The sequence below is a fragment of the Lycium barbarum genome, chromosome 11 (assembly GCF_019175385.1).
Source record: "Lycium barbarum isolate Lr01 chromosome 11, ASM1917538v2, whole genome shotgun sequence".
NCBI lineage: Eukaryota > Viridiplantae > Streptophyta > Magnoliopsida > Solanales > Solanaceae > Lycium > Lycium barbarum.
Genome location: NC_083347.1, coordinates 9212429 through 9232386, shown reverse-complemented (window position 1 = coordinate 9232386; position 19958 = coordinate 9212429). Strand labels below are relative to the sequence as shown.

The following is a 19958-nucleotide window of genomic DNA, read 5'->3' as shown; positions in this document are numbered from 1 at the left end:
GATCATCCACCCCACAATTTTTTTGTCTTCTTCCTAATTCTATTTAATTAATTTCTTGCCCACTTTGGCAGTATTTTTCTTGGTTGGTTCTCTCTATTTTAACAAGTTGTTCACTTGTTTCACTTTGCTCTAAGTATTCTCAACACAGCTTGGGAGTCCAAGGTCTGTTCTAGCTAGACTTCCTTACTCTTTCTTTAGTTTTGTTCTCAAGAATCTTGTTTGTTTGAGTCCTATTTGCTTTAAGCTGTGTTTACTGCATGCATGTTTGATGCTTTTGTTTAATTCAAGTGAAGAGTAGCATTTAATGCCTAAAAGACTTAGTCTTCCTACTTTAAATCATTTGTATTTGTTGCTTTCTGTTATTCAAGGGGTCTGTTCTGTTTCTTCCAAGCTTAATTTCTTCATTCTTGTTTATTATTTATTGATCAAACATGTTAAGTTTCTTGTACCATTCAATCTCATAGAGAATCTATTATTTATCCAAGTTGCTTTTACATCTTTTATGCATACTTCTTTTTTCACTAATTAAGGTGTGTTTGGTATGATGAAAACATTATCCTGGAAAATATTTTACACGATGAAGTCATCCTTTGGTGTTTGATTGCTCATCAAAAAGGGTGGATGATTTCCTTCACTTGTAGGTGGAAGTCATCTTCTTTTATTTTCTTTATAACCGTGGTGTACGGGCTAACTTGCGCACACCTCGCCTAATTTCCACGGGGCACCTATTACCTCCCATGGGTATCGGGTAACTCTGTCTACCAAGCCCTTAGGCAGATGAGAAAAAATGACTTACTAGTATTTTTAACTCCTCTGGATTTGAACTTGAGATCTCATGGTTCTCAACCACTTTATTGACCACAAGGCCACACCCTTAGGTGCAAAGTCATCTTCTTTCATATGTATCCCGACTCTTGCTTCATATCATTTGTTTTAACAAACTTTTAGACATTAATATTACTCTTTAATACTCACAAATATCAATGAAATACTATCATCGTACTTTATATTATGATAAAGGTACTTATTTTATACCCAACCAAATACTGGAAAATGATCCGGATAAAGTTTCTTGAGGTATTTTCCTTGTTTGCCATCATGTGATTTGACAGCAATATGGTACTTCAAGAAGGCTCGTGTTTATGTATGTGCAATCGAGACTTCACAGACTGAGCTTAAATTATTATGAGACCACAATATATCCAGCATCTCAATAGTGCTAAATTTTGTGTAGCATTACGAATTTAGAAGGGGAGCACAAATAACTGCTAAAGATGGAGGAAATTACCAATGTTATGGAGTATGAGGAGATTGCCAAGAAAAAGTTGCCAAAGATGGTTTATGACTACTATGCCTCGGGGGCTGAGGACCAGTGGACTCTGGCTGAGAACAGAAATGCCTTCTCAAGAATTCTGTAAGAAGCTCTAGATTTGAGACCTGAATTGCCAACATAAAATATGACTCATGAGTTATATTCACATATGTGTTCTGTTCTTTTTTTAACTGATGCAGGTTTAGGCCCCGTATTCTCATTGATGTGAGCAAAATTGACATGACCACCACAGTGCTAGGATTCAAGATTTCAATGCCTATCATGGTTGCACCTACAGCCATGCAGAAAATGGCACATCCTGATGGTATACCTTGCACTCATACTAGTTCGTTTAAAGTTTAATCTAATTACATGGACTCGTTGGGTATAACTAAGAATTTATATCATGCGGTTAACACAGCTAACCTTAAAGGACATAATGTCAGTCAATAAGTTAATGGACTATTCAATTAAAGATGTGCTGCAAATAAAACTGGCGAATTGTAAATTGTGAATTTGCATAGCGAACTCAATGCACTTTTGAAAGGCTTAGAGCTCTGTCTCCCTGAGAAAATTGTTGGTCATATATGGGTTACTATTGATCTATAAATGTGAGTCTAGAATTTAGAGAGATCAGTTTTACATGTAGTATCAAACAACCTCTTTAAGTTCTCTAGTATTCTTAATGTGGACAAACTGAAAAGTATTTTGAAGTCTGATTACTTGGTTGCTTTATGTAGGGGAGTATGCTACAGCAAGAGCAGCATCAGCAGCAGGGACAATCATGGTTAGTCTCTCTTGGTTTTCCATACTAACGTCAATTTTATAATAATGCCTCTAGATTACAAATATTATGGACTATTTAGAGCTGATGTTACAATAATATCAATAAAGTATTTTAGGACTCTTTGATTCGAATATCATTGCAGCCAATGGTTAGTGACTTTAAATATTCTTTGAAATGTATAGTACAATTGAGTCAACTTTGAAATGTATAGTAATATTCTTTAAATATCTTGCATATGCTTGTCAAAAAAATATTATATGAAGTTTTAAGCTTCTGGATGATCGCTTAATGAGGGGGCATCTATTAGTCAGTGCAGGCAGCCCATACTCTATGTGATCCCTATTGTGTCAGAACATTCATTTGAATGTTGAATTCTTGCTGGATTTATTTTTTATGGTCTCTTCTAAATCTATTAGAGCTCCCTATAGCTGGCTAAAATGGAACCCTGGTTGAAAGTACAATAAGGTGTCTCTCGAGACCACAGACATCAGTGAGAAGTATGACATAGCTGGTCTATTAAGTTACTCGGACTCTTCGAAAGTGTTGCTGTACCCGTGTCGCCTCCAAAAAGACACTACTTTTGAAGGATCGGACACGCACCCGACGACACTTTAGGAGAGTCCGAGTAACTCCAGGCTATCAGAACATGTGGTTGATCTCTATAAGACTATAACTATTGCTTGGTTTCTCTTGGATGTTCTTAAACATTGAGGTCAATCTTAAGAAAATACACTTCTTATTCTTCTTTTTGTTTTTCTGTTTTTGGTTCTTTTGTTGGAATTTTCTGTTCAGTGTAGTCAAATTAAGCACGTTAGTTAACTTTAGGCATTGGCCAGCAGAAAAGATATCTTGACTTAAGGTATATCTTAGCACCTTAGCTTATATGATCGCTGCCTCTTGCTTCAAGGAGCTAAATTAAGTTATAGCCTTGTATGTTACTGTTATTATTATCCGGGAGAAGAGAGAGGACCTACGTATTAGAACAATGATTTTCTGGTTCTTCAGAAGGCACCTGCAGCCTCAGAAGTTGTTATGATCTAAAGGACACGGGGAAGATAAGAATATAATTTACTGTCACTTAGAACGTAGTTTTTCACTTTGTTAATGTAACACATATTTGTGTTTCAGACATTGTCATCTTGGGCCACTTCCAGTGTCGAGGAGGTTGCTTCAACAGGACCTGGCGTTCGTTTCTTCCAGCTTTATGTAAGTAATAATTTGCAGTTAAAATTTAGGAGAAATGTACACACTTTATATTTAAGTCTAAACTGTAACTATGCTTTCATATATTCAGGTCTACAAGGACAGGAATGTTGTTGCTCAACTTGTGAGAAGAGCTGAAAGGGCAGGTTTCAAGGCTATAGCCCTTACAGTTGATACCCCAAGGCTCGGACGTAGAGAAGCTGATATTAAGAACAGGTATACATCCTAATACTGTCACTCCATTAGGTTGTGTTGCCTTTTCAGCCAGCTAATGAGTTAAATTTATCTTCATCACCTTGCAGATTTGTTTTGCCACCACATTTGACTCTGAAAAACTTTGAAGGGTTGGACATTGGCACAATGGACAAAGTGAGTGGAAAAAAGGATACTTCTCTGAGCCGTTCTTCCAACTTTTTTAAGAATCTCTTGATGTATCATCTAAAATTGTCTTCTTTTCGCAGGCCAATGATTCTGGATTAGCTTCGTATGTTGCTGGTCAAGTTGATCGCACTTTGAGTTGGAAGGTGCATTGCATTACCTTTCTTCAGCTTATCCTACATATTCCATGTTTTTATTCCCCTTTCCATCATTTCGTGAGAATTCAGTATGCCAAGAACTGTCCGTTAATCTCAAATAGGTAGAAACACTAAAGATATGAAATTCACTTTTTTTTTTTTGGCCAATGAGGAAAAGAGCAGCAGTTTCTCGGTTTTTCAGTAGTTCAATTGCACTTGGGTTAGGATCGAAAGTTGAAACTCAATTTGACATGACAAAAAAAGATTTGAATTCTGTGCTTCAAAATGATATTTCATATGTCAAGGATTTGTTTCTGGACTTGAACAGGATGTACAGTGGCTGCAGACTATCACTTCGATGCCAATCCTGGTAAAGGGTGTACTTACCGCTGAGGATGGTATATGACTCCATTCTCTAAATAATCTACCTCTTCTATTATTCAGTCCTATGCTCATGCATTAATGCTGAAACAATTTACCACCTTGGACTTGCAGCTAGGATTGCAGTTCAGGCTGGAGCAGCTGGTATCATTGTTTCAAACCATGGTGCTCGCCAACTTGATTATGTCCCTGCGACAATCTCGGCTCTTGAAGAGGTACATGACTTGCTTCTAGCCTAGGAGTTAGTCTTTGTGGTAGCTTTAGTACACATTCTGTTGTGCTACTTACGTGCGATTATTTCAGGTTGTGAAAGGTGCACAAGGCAGGGTCCCTGTATTCTTGGATGGAGGTGTCCGTCGTGGAACAGATGTCTTCAAAGCGTTGGCACTTGGAGCTGCAGGCATTTTTGTGAGTACCATGTACTGATTGGACCAAGATTGGCACATAGCTCAATCTTTTATCTTTATCTGTTCACCAGTAGACCAAGTAGCGCCTTTTACCAAAATTCTGCCTTGAGAATGATGAATAATTTGAAAGTGATTTTAAAGCTCCCTAATAGTCGTAGTTATACAATAACAACAGCAACGCCTCTGTCCCAAACAAGTTAGTTATCTTCCCTTTTAGGGCGCTATATTGGGAACTTGAAAGTTAATAGAAGTCCTTAGCATTTTCGAGAACCAAGAAAGTGGGCATTCTACCTATATAATTGCTGAATGATAGATAACAGCTAGGGGCATATGTTGCTTGATGTTATCTGAACCCATTACTTTCAACTGGGACCATAAATTTTTATGTGTGGAAATCTACTAAAATTGCAACACATAGTAGATATGAACCCATAGAATATAATGCATTCTATGCTAAGGACCTTATAGGTTGAGCCTACAAAGCTTGAATCCTGGATCTGCCTATGATAACGGTAAATATTGGAGAATTGAGTTCCGTAGTTAAATAGGAAATGGGACACTCTTACACATTCCATAACCAGTTCATTATTGGCTAAGTACAAAGTGGCATATTATTCCATGTTTCCTTCTCGTCTTCACACATTTAGCAAGTAACGTTCTGTGGTGGTCTTGACAGATTGGAAGGCCAGTAGTTTTCTCATTGGCTGCTGAAGGAGAAGCTGGCGTCAGAAAAGTGCTGCAAATGTTGCGCGATGAGTTTGAGCTAACTATGGCACTGAGTGGCTGTCGCTCAATCAGCGAGATTACCCGGAACCACATTGTCACTGACTGGGACGCCCCACGCGCTGCTCTTCCAGCCCCAAGGCTGTGAAAATGTACCTGAAGTTGCAAATTATTTCATCAAAGCAAAGTATTGCCTCACTGTTTCAGAAGCTTATATTTTGATTTGAATACTCGTTTCTGTTTAATGGTTATGTTAAGCTTTTCGTGGTATTGGAAAACTTATAAATTCTGATAAATGGCCAGAGATGCCTCCATTGTACATCCTCTATTTCTATATATCATCATATTGTGGAACTTCCCACATAAAGTTCTCTGCTCAATAGCCAATACATAGCAGAGATAGAAATTTTCTTGTTCATTTTTTTCGGTTTCCCACCCGGTGTCAGGTGTCCACATTGCGGTCCGACTAAATCCGGATTTGCGAGGGGAAGTCCCACATTTTGGATAAAGCGCTCCCTAACAAAGGTGATTCCGTACGGGCACTCAAAACAGAATTTTTCTTGTTTTTGCCATGAGTTGTTCTCGTATGGAACAAACTTGTAGATCTGTATTTTCAAAGTCGTGACATGCTTTGAGACATGGGATATATGCACACCAACTAGAAATGATGGAAAATGAATCTGTGTATTCTAATCAGAATGGGATATGTATTGTATGCACACTTATTGACCATTGGGCACACCTTTAGATTTTAATATTTCCCGGTCTTCGGCAGACTGAATTGTAAGAAAAGTAATCTACATAAAAACAGATAAATTAAAACGCATTAGTCAACAAATTATGTGCCTTTTTAATGATTTGAAATTGTAAAATATGTTAATAGCTAAAACTAAGGAAATAACGGAGCAATATTGACAAGACAACTTTATGGAGTAATATTCATAATTTGAACGATATTTGAAGTAATCAACTTTATCGCTCTATTTTGTTTTAGAGGAAAGGCCAAGGTTTAATCCACAGTGAAATATTGAAGTTCTTTTAATTGTAAAAAAGAAGGAGGATTCTTTTCTTTTCGTCCTTATTTTCTCTCTTTTTTATTTCCAAATTCCAACAAAGTGTTTTTTTCCCTTCCGATATTTAAGTTCCAACATCTCCTTGGAAAACCAGTTAAACTTTGGGCTTTGTTTAGTGTGTACGGTGCACATGTATCTAAATCTCAATTATAGAACACAGTAGAAGTTGAACTAATTTTTTTCAAAAAAGAAGAATATCACACAATTTTTTGAACTATATAACTTGAAATTAAACATCTTCTTCAGAGGTATTATTTTAAAGCTGTTCAAAAAGTAAAGCAAGATTAACTTTTCTGATGAAGGGAATATGAGGGTGTTTGATTATCCTATAAGCACCTTTTATTTTATCAACCCATTTGACAAATGTCAAAAATATTTATAAGTCAAAATCAGCTAAAAACTAAGTAGAAGTCAGTAACCTCATTTTATTTTTGATTTGACCAAGTGCTTTACTATTTTTTCTCTAATATTTTTTGCAATTTTCAAAAGACTCTTCCTAAAACATAACTCACAAGTCATTACTACCTCTCCATCTTATTTACTCATTTGTTTGCTTTCATATAAAAATAATGTTAATTTTTTTTAATCAATAGCTATACGAACATTTAATTCACTTTCATAGAAAAATGTTTACCAACACTTTTTTAGCAAACACATTAACTATTTATTAGTATCAAATTTAGCACCTAAAATACTTCTAAACATTTATTATACTCCCCGTCACAATTTATATGATCCACTTTTTTTTTTCAGTCTATACCAAAAAGAATGTGACTTTTCTATAACTAGAAACAACTTAACTTTAAAATTCTCCTTTCGCCTTTTAGCCACACAAATGTCTAATATTTGTTTTAAAATACAAATTTCAAAAACCTTAATTTATTTCTTAAACTTTATGCCAAGTGAAACAGAATAACATAAATTAAGACCGAAAAAGTAATTATTCTTAATCAGACAGCCCAAGCGAGCTCTATATTATAAAACTAGATGCAATTGGCCGCACGGGCCCAACTATTCATCGTTTTTGCTTATTAATGTAATCATTGTTACACCGTTTGTTTTAATTTGATTAATCTATTTAAAAATAATAATATATTTTTATATTTAATAACAATTAAATTTAAACAGTTTTAAAAAATCGCTAAATGCTAAAAGTAGAAAATACCCTTAAAAATAAATTACTTGCCAAGAAGTAGACATGTTGCACATGAGCTGCTTCTAGATTCTTCTATATAGTAGAAATTTTGTATGTGAATTGATATTCTTTCCATAACTTTTTTTAGTTAACGTTAAAGTAATACTATTTCGGAAAACATAGACTACTAAGAAATTAAAGTTTGCTACTTTGAAGTCAACTTTGATAATATCTATCCTAATATATTCGGTTTTATTGGGTATCAAAGATTTAAGGAATATTTTCCCCAAATAAACATAGATTTGAGATAAAGAGTTCTATTTATTAAGAAAAATATTGTTTCATATAACATATATTTTTTGAAAGAATTTGGGAATAAAAATAAAATAAAAATTTCTCCAACTTTCTAATATTTTTTGTGAATGGAATGAAATTATTACAATGCTGAACTTGAACCTTTTTAATAACATCATTTGCTATTAACAGACAACAACAATGAGAAGAAACGCATTTTAACGTTTTCTTATTTGCTAGTACTTTTGATTAAACTCTCTAGAAAGTACTTCAAGAACATTTTTATAAGTCAAAAAAAGTTAAAGAATTTCATCCTCCATCATTTATTTGAATTTCATCCTCCGTCAAAATTAATTTATTCCCAAACGTTTTTTATTGCATTAAATTTTGATGTTTTGTTTTACTATTGTGTGTATTTTATAAGTTAGATTAGTTTCTTCTTAATTATATAATCAAAATATTTTATACAAGAGGCACATATGAACATTCGATTTAGTTAATAAAGCCAGTGAAATTAATTACTAAAATGATAAAGCTTTGTTTGGATATTTTAGAAAATATGCCACAATATATTACTTCCTTTGTCACAATTTATATGATGGTGTTTGACGGGACATAGAGTTTTTAAAAAATAAAGAAATACTTTTGAAATTTGTGATCTAGAATAAGTTATAAAAATTTCTGTGGTTGTAAATCATTTCAGTAAGGATGAAATGGAACGTTTGAAGTTAAATTGTTACGAAATATAAAAAGATGTCAATTTTTTTAATTAACTAAAAAAAAGTGTCATATAAATTGAAACCAAAAGTGTATATAAAATGCCCAACTAAATATAAATAGTACATATTCATGCCATTGACTATAAAAGTATTAAAGAGTTTATAGATGAAATGAAGTTACGTGAGTATACAGAAAAGAGTGAAAAGTAAAAGTGTAAAAAGTGACATGTGATTAACTGATAATTATTACATACTATTTGAAATGACATCATTTGTAATACCGTACATATGTAAATGAGCATAGCAAAATATATTGAAGATACAAATAAAAGAAATCGAATGAGAATTAGGGCCCATGGAAGAATCAAAGGAAATGCTTTAATTTTGGCTGTGAAATTACAATACTACCCCCTTGATCGACGATCCTAATTCTCAAATCCATGTTTCTATAATAGTATAAAAAAACCCGTAATATTTTTCGATATATAAAAATTAATATAAGAACCGAAAAAACTAGTACCCCATTAAATTAGAAAAAATACCATTTTCTATCAAAAAAAAAAAAAAAGGGTCGTATATAAGAGATAATTAGACGTTGGCGCAAAGTAGTGTAGCCCTAAAAAAACACAGAATTACAACAAGTGCTACACCAGACAAAATGGGGAAGAAGAGAGAACGCCTCACAAATCCAGAACCCTTTCTTGAAGATGACACCAACTCCAAAGCTTCCTCTAAAAAACGTTCCAAAGCTCCTAAATCTCACCAACAACAACAACAGGCAAAAGCCCAATTAACCTTTTTTTTTTTTTTGGTTTTATTTAGTGGTATTATGGCATGTACTTATTTAGTAATCGCGTAGTTGTCTATTCTTTGATTTCTGTTATTATCTGTTGTGTATGGTACTTTGATTATCGTATGATTTGGTTTGCCTTTCTTTGAGCTGAGGGTCTATCGGAAACAACCTCTCTACCTTCCATGGTAGGGGTAAGGTCTGCGTACACTCTACCCTCACTTGTGGGATTACACGGGGTATGTTGTTGTTGTAGTTGTCTATTCTTTGATGTGTATTACTATCTATTACTGCATTTGCTTTGTATATCTTGCTATTTTGTTTGTTGTCATATTTTTTTGTATGTGCTTCGAATTCCTTTTCTTTTATTGGGTGTGCTGTTGTTGCTGTTGTAGTATTATGGAATGTGCTGATTTAAATCTGTGGGTTTGCTGGTTGTTGACAGGTTATATCGTCTAGTATTAGCTCGAAGATATTGAAGGAGGCTTTACTTCAGCAAAAGGAAGTAGATGAGGAGGAAACTCGAGAGAGAAATCCCAACGCTCCGGTTTTTGATGAGGAGGTCGCAACTAAAGCTGTAGAGGAAGACGATGATGATGACATTGATAATTTTGGTGGATTCCAAGAGACCCAAAGCCAATTTGGTGGTGATTTGGAGGTAACCCTTTTTAAATTTAGCATAGTGGCTGCTAAGAAGGTTGATGAATGTAGTAGTTAGCGTACTCATCATGATATTTATACAAAGCTTGCACTTTTTTTTTGCACAAAGTTCCTATATTTGAAACCGAATAATTTGGGGTATAGAGGATTCTAATAGATGTTATAGAGCAAAAGGAAGTAGGTGAGGAGGAAACTCGAGAGAAATCCTAACGCTATAGTTTTCGATGAGGATGTCACAACTAGATCTGTAGAGGAGGTGGAGGAGGACGACGATGACATTGATAATTTTAATTGGTTCCAGGAGATCCAAAGTCAATTTGGTTGTGATTTGGAGGTAACCCTTTTTAAATTTAGCTTAGTGATGGCTAAGTAGGTTCATGAATGTAGTAATTAGCTTACTCATTGTGATATTTATACAAAGCTTGAATCTTGTAGTGGGTTCCAGGAGACCCAAAGCCAATTTGTTGATTTGGAGATAACACCTTTTAAAAATTTAGCTTAGTGATTGCTAAGAAGGTTGATGAATGTAGTAATTAGCTTACACATCCTGATGTTTATAAAAAGCTTGAATTTTTAATGGGTTCCAGGAGACCCAAAGCCAATTTGGTAATTTGGAAGTAACCCCTATTAAAATTAGTTTAGTGGCTGCTAAGAAGGTTGATGAATGTAGTAATTATCTTACTCATTGTGATATTTATCAAAATCTTGAACCTTGTTTTGCACAACGTTCCTATAGTTGAAACCAAATAATTTGGGGTATAGAGGATTCAAATAGAGGTTAGAGAGCAAAAGGATGTAGGTGAGGAGTAAACTCGAGAGAAATCCTAACGCTATTGTGTTCGAGGAGGATGTCGCAACTGAAGCTGTAGAGGTTGAAGAGGATGATGACATTGATAATTTTAGTGGGTCCAGGAGACCCAAAGCCAATTTGGTGGTGATTTGGAGGTAATTCTTTTTAAATTTAGCTTAGTGCTAAGAAGGTTGATGTAGTAGTAATTAGCTTACTCATTGTGATATCTATGCAAAGCTTAAATCTTTTAGTGGGTTCCAGGAGACCCAAAACCAATTTGGTGATTTGGAGGTAACCCCATTTAAATTTAGCTTAGTGGCTGCCAAGAAGGTTGATGAATGTAGTAATCGTACTCATTATGATATTTATACAAAGCTTGAACCTTTTTTTGTACAAAGTTCCTATATCTGAAACCAAATAATTTGGTGTATAGAGGATTCTAATAGATGTTATAGAGCAAATGATGTAGACGAGGAGGAAACTCGAGAGAGAAATCCCAACGCTCCAGTTTCGATGAGGATGTCGCAACTAAAGCTGTAGAGGAAGACGATGACGATGACATTGATAATTTTGGTGGGTTCCAGGAGACCCAAAGCCAATTTGGTGGTGATTTGGAGGTAAACCTTTTTAAATTTAGCTTAGTGGCTGCTAAGAAGGATGAATGTAGTAATTAGCTTACTCATTGTGATATTTATAAAAAGCTTGAACTTTTAGTGGGTTCCAGCAGACGCAAAGCCAATTTGGTGGTGATTTGGAGGAAACCCATTTAAATTTAGCTTAGTGGCTGATAAGAAGGTTGATGAATGTAGTAATTAGCTTACTCATTGTGATATTTATAAAATGCTTGAACTTTTAGTGGGTTCCGGGAGACCCAAAGCCAATTTGGTGGTGATTTGGAGGTAACCCCATTTAAATTTAGCTTAGTGGCTGCCAAGAAGGTTGATGAATGTAGTAGTTATCGTACTCATTATGATATTTATACAAAGCTTGAACCTTTTTTTGTACAAAGTTCCTATATTTGAAACCAAATAATTTGGGGTATAGAAGATTCTAATAGATGTTATAGAGCAAAAGGAAGTAGGTGAGGAGGAAACTCGAGAGAGAAATCCTAACACTATAGTTTTGATGAGGATGTCGTAACTAGAGCTGTAGAGGAGGACGACGACGATGACATTGATAATTTTAATGGGTTCCGGGAGACCCAAAGCCAATTTGGTGGTGATTTTGAGGTAGCCCCATTTAAATTTAGCTTAGTGACTGCCAAGAAGGTTGATAAATGTAGTAGTTAGCGTACTCATTATGATATTTATACAAAGCTTGAACCTTTTCTTGTACAAAGTTCCTATATTTGAAACCAAATAATTTGGGGTATAGAGGGTTCTAATAGATGTTATAGAGCAAAAGGAAGTAGGTGAGGAGGAAACTTGAGAGAAAAATCCTAACGCTATAGTTTTGATGAGGATGTCGCAACTAGAGCTGTAGAGGAGGACGACGACGATGACATTGATAATTTTAATGGGTTCCGGGAGACCCAAAGCCAATTTGGTGGTGATTTGGAGGTAAACCTTTTTAAATTTAGCTTAGTGGCTGCTAAGAAGGATGAATGTAGTAATTAGCTTACTCATTGTGATATTTATACAAAGCTTGAACCATTTTTTGTACAACGTTCCTATATTTGAAAACAAATAAATTGGGGTATAGAGGATTCAAATAGAGGTTATAGAGCAAAAGGAAGTAGGTGAGGAGGCACTCGAGAGATAAATCCTAACGCTATAGTGTTCGACGAGGATGTCACAACTAAAGCTCTAGAGGATGAAGTCGATCATGACATTGATAATTTTAATGGGTTCCAGGAGACCCAAAGCCAATTTGGTTGTGATTTGGAGGTAACCCTTTTTAAATTTAGCATAGTGGCTGCTAAAAAGGTTGATGAATGTAGTAATTAGCTTACTCATTGTGATATTTGTACAAAGCTTGAATCATTTAGTGGGTTCCAGGTGACCCAAAGCCATTTGGTGGTGATTTGGAGGAAACCCCTTTTAAATTTAGCTTAGTGGCTGCTGAGAAGGTTGATGAATGTAGTAATTAGTTAACTCATTGTGATATTTGTACAAAGCTTGAATCATTTAGTGGGTTCCAGGAGACCCAAAGCCAATTTGGTGGTGATTTGGAGGTAACCCTTTTTAAATTAGCTTAGTGATTGCTGAGAAGGTTGATGAATGTAGTAATTAGCTTACTCATTGTGATATCTATGCAAAGCTTAAATCTTTTAGTGGGTTCCGGGGACCAGGAGGCCCAAAGCAAATATGGTGATTTGAAGGTAACCATTCTTAAATGTAGGTAGGTGATTGCTAAGAAGGTTGATGAATGCAGTAATTAGCTTACACATTGTGATATTTATATAGAGCTTGAACTTTTAGTGGGTTCCAGGAGACCCAAAGCCAATTTGGAAGTAACCCTTTCAAAATTAGCTTAGTGGCTGCTGCTAGAAGGTTGATGAATGTAGTAATTAGCTTACTCATTGTGATATTTATAAAAAGCTTGAACCTTTTTTAATACAAAGTTCCTATATTTAAAACCACAAATAATTTGGGGTATAGAGGATTCAAACAGAGGTTATAGAGCAGATGGATATGAATGATTCATAAAACCTATTCAGGCTAAATTTGGTTTGAGGTCTAGTTGTAGTTGCTTAATTATAAATAATTTTCATTGACATGGGAAGTTATCGGGCATTCTGTCGTTATGAGTACTCTTTTCTAGCTACAACAGGAGCATTTTTTATATATGTTTAATACGATAAATTGGATCTTAACTGATATCTATCAAGAAAAAATTCAATATTCAAGAATAGAAATGTCTCACTTCTTTTTCCCAGTTTCTCTTGGTATCTTACAAATGTCAATTGACTTATTTTTTTTTCCCATGTGTTCAAACAGGATGAGGTTGATAAGTTGCTATTGGAGGATGAGATGCTATTGGAGTCTTTCTTATCTAAGCATGAACGCCCTGAGCGCACATTGGCCAATATCATCGAAAAGATGAAGGAACAAAATCCACAAGTTTCTTCAGGTTTTATTCTGAATCATTTCAAACAGGAAATAACTATCACCAATATTTGACTTCTTTTGATTGTTCATGAGCAACCCAAGGTTTAATTACATCCATTATCACACTTTTTTAGCAATTTGACAATGTCCTTTATCCAAAAAACTAAAAATAAAAAATAAAAAAGCAATTTGATGATGAGAACTGATATAGTTTGTTTGTAGGAGTGCAACCAACGCCCAAATTGGATGACTCGATCATTGAGTTGTACAAAGGGTATGTTTTATGTCCTGGTCCTTATTTTTTTTTTTTTTTTTTTTTACAAGTGAAGTCTTCTATTGGTAATCTGCAAACTTAGCATTAACAACCTTGCTGACTGGCGATGCTTGTTATGCAGTGTTGGCAAGCATCTTAACAAATACACTTCAGGCAAGATGCCAAAAGCATTCAAACATATTCCTTCATTACAATATTGGGAAGATGTTTTATATCTAACAGAACCTGAGAAATGGTCACCAAATGCAATGTACCAAGCCACAAGAATTTTTGCTTCTAATTTGGGTGTCAAGAAGGCAGAACGCTTCTACAAGTTTGTCTTGCTCCCACGAGTTAGAGATGATATTCGCAAGAATAAGAGATTGCATTTTGCTCTATATCAATCTTTAAAGAAATCTCTTTATAAACCTGCTGCCTTCAATAAGGGAATCTTGTTTCCCTTGTGTGAGGTACACATGCATTTAGTATAGTTCTATTTTCTGTATCATCTCTTTGCACATGTGTATGATGCTTATCCTGTGCTCTCTGAAATGTCTATTTTCTTTTCCAGTCAAAGACATGCACCTTGAGGGAGGCTGTCATTTTCGGGAGTGTTATTGAGAAGGTCTCCATTCCGCATCTTCATGCTAGGTATGCCGCTGAAAATGTTTATAATGATAACTGTGACATGCGTTTTTAGGGCTTTAAAAAGTAGATGTTGTCATCATATTTGTGCAGTGATATTTTCTTAGTTCTGCTGGTGGTCTTTCTATATTTTGTGAGAACCATTGAGAATTCCTCTTATGGTTCTCACCCTACACTATTTATATGGTTGACATAGTTATGTGGTAGCAATTTGTTTGCTTACCTGTTTATCTTATGATAATTAGGGTCACAAGCAATCTGAAACAAATGCATTCAGTTCAATGTGCAAGAAGCTGAAATTCAAAGTACTAATAAAAAACTCAAGCAAGATGCGAGAAATTTATGCAGTGAACAAAAATCTGTTACAAGCTAATGTTACCATTGTCAAAAAAAAAAAAAAAATCTGTTACAAGTCCTTGCACTTTCCTCATAGTCTCGTCATTTCGTTTTATGCCAGAAAGACTGTCTTTATGGCATAAAACGAGCCTGGAATGAATATAAAAAAAAATCATTTGCAAGTTGTGTACGGGGCCTCTATTCCACTTTAGGTGTATTATTTGACTTTATGGTCAATTTGTCTGGCTTTTGGAATGAATATTGACCTCGAGTCTTCAAATGAAGGAAATAAGAGAAGGCACATGTTAAGTAGGATATAAATACTATTAAATTGTTCAAGTTTTAGTTCCAAAATGCTAGATAGACTAAGAGTAGGTCAGTAACCAGTTTTCGCATTTTTTGACTGGAAAATTCAGCTTAGGACAAGATTAGGAACAGAAAGAGTACCTAACTTCTACAATTTTTTCTTGTTGCAACTTCTTTTCATACTTTGCAAGTGAACCCAGTTATTATCAACCTATGGCTAGTTGGCTACTGTCACTGTATTACCTCATTCTTTGAATAGTCTAACTTCAATCATTTTGGGATGCAGTGTGGCGCTGCTGAAACTTGCAGAGATGGAGTATTGTGGTACAACAAGGTATTCTACATGTTCTGCTTCCTTACCTCATGTTACCTTACAGTTTTCAATGTTTTTTCTTTTTTGGTCCTTTGAACAATAGCTATTGTTAAGAGCTTATAGCATTTTGCTATCTTATACATGGAAGCTAAAATTGTTTCTCTGTATATCATCACTTGATGGGTGGATTCCTGCCACATGGCTATGCAAAAAGAAATAGAGGATGTTTTAGAAATAGATTCTTGTTATTCTCATGAGGTGTTGCAGTTTAACATCTGAATATTCAATAGAAATTTATGTTATGATAAGTTTTCTGTGCATGCATTACAACTCATCTTGAACGGTGCACCCAAAGGTGTGACCTAGTGGTCAATAAAGTGAGTTGAGAACCATGAGGTCTCAGAGAGACAGACACACTGGGCGATTCCTTCCCATCTGTTCAAGCTTTGGTGGAATTGGCCCTCACACCACGATGATAAAAAAATACTCACCATAAACGGTTGCTTATCACAGTTAATGATGAAGAATTAGAGACGTCTTCCTTTCTTATGTGTCCACACAACTACAGTCTTGCATTGATGGTAAATAATCTTAGTTATTGCATCCCTAAGATTGGTACTCGCTGCGAGCACATGCTTCACATGGGAATATGTGGTGAATTTATATCTATCTTGTAACTTTTTATTGTTTTAAACTTTTTCCTTTTGGTTTACCCATGATTCAAGTGCCAGTAAAAACTGTGTACTACTATTATATATAGGATTTTTTTATTTGATTGCCTCACACAATTTAGTTTGTTTATGTAAGATAAACCGAGCTAATTGAGATAAGCATAACTTATTATGGTTGTCTGAATGATAGGATTCAAATAGCACGAGTGTTGAGTTGTTGGTGTCTTATTTGATTTTATTCACTTCACTAAGATAATAATTTTTAAAAATGATGATAACCCCAACACAGGGATTTTTTAATTAGTCTCATGGAAAAACAAAATTTCTCCAAATTGATATGGTTGACCGAAATAAGGGGGAACGATATCTGTTGCTATCTCCATCTCTCAATAAAGCCTGGACTAGTTTGATTTGAAAATAAAAATTTATGTTTGAATAGACTATCGGGTTCAATTTTGGTAAAGAAATGCTTAAAATAATGATTTATGTGAAAAAGGGCTGAATAGTTAGTGTAACATTATGTTTTTGTTAATACAAAGCAGCAATCTTTTCGGTGAAATCATTACTCATAGCATATATATACTGGTTAGTATAAAGTAGCATTAGTTTACGTTAGTCTGCATTAATGGGAGAACATTCGGTATTTAAACAAAGATGTCATGTTTTTACTGATGGACCTACACAAAATAGTTGCTTTATTGAGATCAAGGTAGCTAAATTATGTGGCTGGATTTTTTAGTATCAGGATTTGTTCCATCATGCAAGTCATGCACGTCTCATGCCAATCTAGTTCTCCCTGAGTTTTTTTTCCGCGACAATTAGTCTGACCATTTTTTCCTTGTTTTTGCTGCAGTTATTTCATCAAGTTACTGATTGAGAAGAAATATGCTTTGCCCTATCGTGTACTTGATGCCATGGTAGCACACTTCATGAGTTTCTTTGATGAATCAAGAGTCATGCCTGTGATCTGGCATCTGTCACTTCTTGTATTTGTGCAGAGGTTGGTTTCACCCCTTCATTTCTTGTGGTATTTCTTCCTCTTCACCGTGGCAATATGTTGAACTGGTAATAAAGCTTTAAGGTTACTTGTCATACACTCATACTTAACCCATTGATAAGCCACCAATTAGATTCATTTACACATCTAGCTTTCTATTAATCGTTTTTCCTTTCTCTCTAAGTACCTGGGTAATCATACTTTGAATTCTTTTGCCATGTCTGCATGGATTGAACTCATATATGAAGATATAATAACGAATTGATTGACAAAGTAGGGATGTAAATGACGAGTAGCCGCAATTTCATTTATATTAAGGAACATGATACAAAGTTTCTTGTTTATTCCGAATGTCTACTTCACTATGCTGTATGGCTGACGCTGCATGGCTAAGAATATTTTGAGGCTGACAAGTGTTGTCACTTGTTCAAGTGATGGTTATGTTCTTTTCTTTTAATATCAGTTCACTAGTAATCTTGATATTGCCTCTCGTTATGGGTTCTTTCCGTTTTACGTTCTTGTCTATATGTTAAATAACATGATAGCTTTTGCAGAGTTGACTTTTCGGAATAATGTTTAATGTTATTCGGGTAAATATCTTCACAGGTACAAGACTGAGCTGAGGAAGGAGGATAAAGCTAACATAAGAGCACTTGTTGAAAGGCAAAGACATAGATTGGTATGCTTTTGTATTTTATTTTCAACTGCTGCTATTCTGATTTCTGTTGATACAAGCAAACATCCAAGTTATGTTTGTGCCTCCAAATTGCAGATTACACCCGACATATTGAGGGAAATTGAGAAGAGCAGAAGTCGTGGGGAGAAGGAGGATGATGCTATGTCAATTGATATCCTCTCATTTATGGTTTAAATCTTTCAGTTACTTATCTGCTTGAGCATAATTTGATCTACTTGTGCTGTCACCTGCTATTTCCATAACATAGAAGGGTTCTTAATGTCTTAAAAAACTGCCGGATGAATCAGTAAATTTGCGGTTTAAAGGGATACCTGTGAGTGTGTGTATATCTGCATTGATGGGATAATCACAGATGTTTCCCGTCAGACATTAATGAGGTGAAATATTAAAAAGTAAAGGGCGCTGTTCCCTTCTCTCTCTCTCTCTCTCTCTCTCAGAAGGGGTGAAAGGAATCTGTGGTTAGGCTCTCATGTTAGGTTGTCATGCATAACAGGGTGCTATCTTCTGTTTGCAAGTTTTGTCCATCTTAGAAGCTAGTTGCTTTTCGAAAGTTGGATGCGTTTTAGCAGGTTTATTTTCTATGGTTCTTTATCGACTGAAATAGAATAGTAGATGTAGCTAAGATTTATTCATGCTGCTAAAGTCAAACTTGTTGGATGTTCCTATAACTATATAAAGATTTTTCTTAACTCTATATTACCTAGTCCTCTTTCTGTGATCAATAAAGCAATTGAAGAAGATAGGTTTGATATCCCAGACGTTCCTATGGAGGAGGATTAGATTTTTTATCAAAGACTTCTATGCGTGGTAAGATATTCGTTCTTGTAAATGTGATTCCCAGTTTAATTATATACGCATGATCTCCAGCAAATACTGCAGACTAAAAAGCATAGCTTTACTTTTTCAGATGCAGCATGTGATGGTATACTAGCAGATTTAGGTTTCAGTATGCACAGAGACTGAGCTCGTGCCACAGGATAGATGAGCATGCTTGTCTGGGCTGTTGGAATTTTGAACTAGAGATTTTGCAATATATTCTTTCATGATACTTATAATTTTTGATCATTTCATCAGCATATATACCTGTTGAGCCTAAAAAGTGTAATTGCCATGGTTTTTCCAAGTTTAGTGTATCACATAATCGTCCTTTGAGAATCCCAAGATTTGTGGTCTTTATATATTCAAGAAACAGAGCACATACAGGAGTTTAATTTAATTGATCCCCCAGGATTTGCTTTGGATTCAAATATCTCTTCTGAATAAAAACACTTTTTTCCTCAGCAATTTTCGGTGTTTGATCGGTAAAAGGAACTTGTTGAAGTCTATGCTGTTGTTACTGCGACTCTATATAGTTGTACACAAATGCCATGAATGTAATCTGAACTCAAATTTAGAAAGAACTTGAAGGACTTAATCCTCAATAAAATAGAGGAGATAAATCACAAAAATTCAAGATTAACGGTATCCCAATTTATCTACGTGTGAATTGTTACGCAAAGGATAAATCATCTTCAAACCGATTCGTCCAATTAAGAATTTCCGTCACTCTGGATATTCAATTAAACAAAAAATGTTCTTAATTATGAAATTCAATTGTTATTTTGTGATAATCAATACAGCAATAATTTTCTTGGGTGCATCAATACAATAACTAATACACTTACTATAAAAATGTTTGAGTTTTAATCATATTTCATATACTACGTAGAAAAATTATGAAATACTTTAAGCTTAACTCCTCTGATGTATCCTTACTCGTGCATTTTTATAGTTAAATCATACTCATATTTCATTCGCACAAATGCCCTATTTTGGGTTTGGGGTGGTCTTTAATTTTTGCACCTCAAATTTGTGCTCTTTAATTTTTTTCCCTTCAACACTTTAATTGTGGAGCCCCATAA

At 34.8% G+C, this 19958-nt stretch overlaps 2 protein-coding genes across 2 annotated transcripts; both read left to right on the top strand.

Moving 5' to 3' along the window:
- Positions 1 to 5708, top strand: LOC132616744 (glycolate oxidase 1). The gene is made up of 12 exons (XM_060331370.1): positions 1 to 162; positions 1235 to 1414; positions 1513 to 1637; positions 2053 to 2099; positions 3228 to 3305; positions 3394 to 3518; positions 3605 to 3671; positions 3764 to 3826; positions 4146 to 4215; positions 4313 to 4413; positions 4502 to 4606; positions 5282 to 5708. The coding sequence occupies exons 2-12, from the start codon at positions 1275 to 1277 to the stop codon at positions 5474 to 5476; spliced, it is 1116 nt and encodes a 371-aa protein (XP_060187353.1). The 5' UTR covers positions 1 to 162; positions 1235 to 1274; the 3' UTR covers positions 5477 to 5708.
- A 3435-nt stretch (positions 5709 to 9143) lies between these two features.
- Positions 9144 to 19304, top strand: LOC132617301 (bystin). The gene is made up of 12 exons (XM_060332274.1): positions 9144 to 9327; positions 9785 to 9997; positions 13729 to 13861; positions 14062 to 14113; positions 14235 to 14562; positions 14664 to 14743; positions 15666 to 15713; positions 17217 to 17363; positions 17967 to 18039; positions 18133 to 18208; positions 18758 to 18864; positions 18965 to 19304. The coding sequence occupies exons 1-11, from the start codon at positions 9208 to 9210 to the stop codon at positions 18835 to 18837; spliced, it is 1350 nt and encodes a 449-aa protein (XP_060188257.1). The 5' UTR covers positions 9144 to 9207; the 3' UTR covers positions 18838 to 18864; positions 18965 to 19304.
- Positions 19305 to 19958: the final 654 nt, after the last annotated feature.

Coding starts and splice junctions, on each gene's coding strand:
- LOC132616744 (XM_060331370.1), top strand. CDS start 1,275: ATGGAGGAAATTACCAATGTTATGGAGTATGAGGAGATTGCCAAGAAA. Junction 2,100..3,227: donor CAGCAGCAGGGACAATCATG/GTTAGTCTCTCT, acceptor TTTGTGTTTCAG/ACATTGTCATCTTGGGCCAC. Junction 4,414..4,501: donor CAATCTCGGCTCTTGAAGAG/GTACATGACTTG, acceptor CGATTATTTCAG/GTTGTGAAAGGTGCACAAGG.
- LOC132617301 (XM_060332274.1), top strand. CDS start 9,208: ATGGGGAAGAAGAGAGAACGCCTCACAAATCCAGAACCCTTTCTTGAA. Junction 14,563..14,663: donor TCTTGTTTCCCTTGTGTGAG/GTACACATGCAT, acceptor TTTCTTTTCCAG/TCAAAGACATGCACCTTGAG. Junction 18,209..18,757: donor GGATGATGCTATGTCAATTG/ATATCCTCTCAT, acceptor ACTCTATATTAC/CTAGTCCTCTTTCTGTGATC.